The sequence below is a fragment of the Corylus avellana genome, chromosome ca4 (assembly GCF_901000735.1).
Source record: "Corylus avellana chromosome ca4, CavTom2PMs-1.0".
In the NCBI taxonomy this organism is placed as follows: Eukaryota; Viridiplantae; Streptophyta; class Magnoliopsida; order Fagales; family Betulaceae; genus Corylus; species Corylus avellana.
In genome coordinates, this window is record NC_081544.1 from 13651697 (window position 1) to 13653966 (window position 2270).

A 2270-nucleotide genomic window follows, 5' to 3' on the forward strand; every position below is an offset into this window, starting at 1 on the left:
TTATTGATGTTCTTTGTTGCAGCCCACTAAGTCACGCTGCATCACAATCACATAACAGTATCCATGTGAGATTCGCTCACTTGAATGGTGGGACAGTCCTTAAAACCAACGTTGAAGTTAGTAGCTAGGTGAAGACATGCTTTGAGGTGAATTCAATATTGTTGCATCAACATATAATAAAGCTGGTAAAAAATATTTTTATGAGTTGAGCTATAGGCAGAACCAACAAGTAGATATTGGCCTTCTAATAACTAATCTATTTGTGTTTTCCTTTTTCTTCGCATTGGTAGATGAAACTCATGGTACTGATAGCAGAAGTATATCCCCCATCAAGAACAAGATTATGTGCTGTTATGAATCCAGCATCCCCACTAGCCAAGAAAAGCGCAGCTTGAGCCACATCTTCTGTGCTTGCACCTCTCCCACGCAATAAACTCCCGCTCTCGCCTACAATCCTACAAACTTCTTCTGGCTTCATATCCATTTTCCCAAGGAAATGTCTGTAGGCACCGACAAGCATCTCTGAAGGAACCCCGTGTGGAGAAATGCAGTTGACGCGAATTCCATACACCCCTAACTCACACGCGGCACTTCTCATTAATCCAATGATTGCCTCCTTTGACAATGTGTATGCGTGTCCTCCCAAGCCTCCCATGATGGCTGCTGAGCTTGATGTGCAGATGATGCTGCCCCCTTTTTGTCCTTTGATCATGGCTTGAGCAGCGTATTTCATTCCATGTAAAATTCCATGCACATTAACCGTGAGGAGATACTTGACTTGGTCCATGTTTAGATTAGTGATGCTTCCACCAGGCCCAGCAATGCCTGCATTGTTGAACATGATATCTAGACTGCCTTTCCAACTGAGTGCAAGCTGGATGGCTGATGCCATATCTGATTCCTCTGCAACGTCGCAGTGTATGTAGCGGCCTCCTATTGAATCTGCCAATGCCACCCCCAGTTCGTCCAGTATGTCGGCAATTACAACGTACGCCCCATTTTCTGCAAACACTTTTGCTGTAGCAGCTCCAATTCCTCTTGCACCACCAGTAATGACTGCAACTTTACCCATCAACCTAACAAAATTTAAACTTATTATATATATATGGTTGTTTTGATGATAAAATCTCTTTTTACAGCTTATCAAATTAATATTAAGATCATTTTTATATTTTCTTATCAACTTTAATAATTTGCAAAATTTCCTATATTCTTTTATAAGCCGTTTCAATTTACTTTTCGATTAGAAAATTTTGCTAGTGTTTCCAAACTTTGGCAGAAATTCTCCAATACAAATTTTCTAGGCTAATGTGGTAGTGATCAGTGGGGCTAACCTCTTTCCGGGTAGCATCTGCAAGTCATCATGCATATGAGTAGTATCAGTTGGCTCCATTTCGTTCGTACAATTAATGTTTGTTAGCGAATTTTATGGTACTATTTAAGGGCAGTTCATATGCTGTAAATTTGTGGATTTAAGTATATGCTAAAAACAAAAAATTGAGTGACGCTCTTTAGAAGGTTGCTTCTTTATTCCTGCACACTCTTTTCATTTTGTACAACTACTTCTTAACCATAATTAAGCTAGCAGCCCATCCATCAGCATATCTCTATTTTTTCTAATTAATTGTATCTTATCTAAATCTCAACAATATGCTGCCTTCTTAGTTTGTGTGATAATATCAATAGGTAAGAAAAAACATAAAACATATTTTATGAGCATGTATTTGATACACGCGTGAAATCTGGTAGAAAAGTTATGAAATATTTGTTAACTGAATTGATGTTTCATAATCCAATTATGTTGCAACTTTGTGCTAACAAAATCTTGCGTTTATGAATTGAAGGGCATTAGAGGACATGCTTCTTATTGGAAGTTGTAACGACCCAATTCTAAGCGAGAGTAGTTCTTGGTCCTAGTCTTGACAGGTGAGTTCAGAGTTGTGTAGGCTCATTAGTGTAATTGGTTTATCTCAGTTAAACGGATCAAAACACATCTAAAATATAAAATAGATAATTTGAGTGCAAGTTTTATTCCTAGATGATGTGATTGGTTTAATGGATTGATTAAAAATCTTAATACTTCAAGAGCATAGGTTCAAATCACCACAAAAGCAAATTATATTTTATAATAGATTTTACCTTTATATTCTTCAAAATGAAATATTATGTTTTAAAACAAAACCCTAATTTCTAAAACCTAGCCGCATGTTTATAAGGGTATAAGGTATATATGTGTTTTTTTTTTTTTTTTTTGACATGTCCACACAAGA

The 2270-nt window shown here is 36.8% G+C and overlaps 1 protein-coding gene across 1 annotated transcript; it reads right to left on the reverse strand.

The window, feature by feature from the left end:
• Positions 1-256: 256 nt before the first annotated feature.
• On the reverse strand, positions 257-1393 carry LOC132180120 (short-chain dehydrogenase reductase ATA1). The gene is made up of 2 exons (XM_059592976.1): positions 1335-1393; positions 257-1076 (listed from the first exon to the last, which is right to left on the reverse strand). The coding sequence occupies exons 1-2, from the start codon at positions 1391-1393 to the stop codon at positions 257-259; spliced, it is 879 nt and encodes a 292-aa protein (XP_059448959.1).
• Between the last annotated feature and the right edge of the window lie 877 nt (positions 1394-2270).

Bases quoted from the DNA above. Each gene is read 5' to 3' on its own strand.
- LOC132180120 (XM_059592976.1), bottom strand. From the start codon at position 1,393: ATGGAGCCAACTGATACTACTCATATGCATGATGACTTGCAGATGCTA. The intron at 1,077-1,334 runs GTTAGCCCCACT...AAATTTTGTTAG, and splicing joins CAGATGCTACCCGGAAAGAG to GTTGATGGGTAAAGTTGCAG.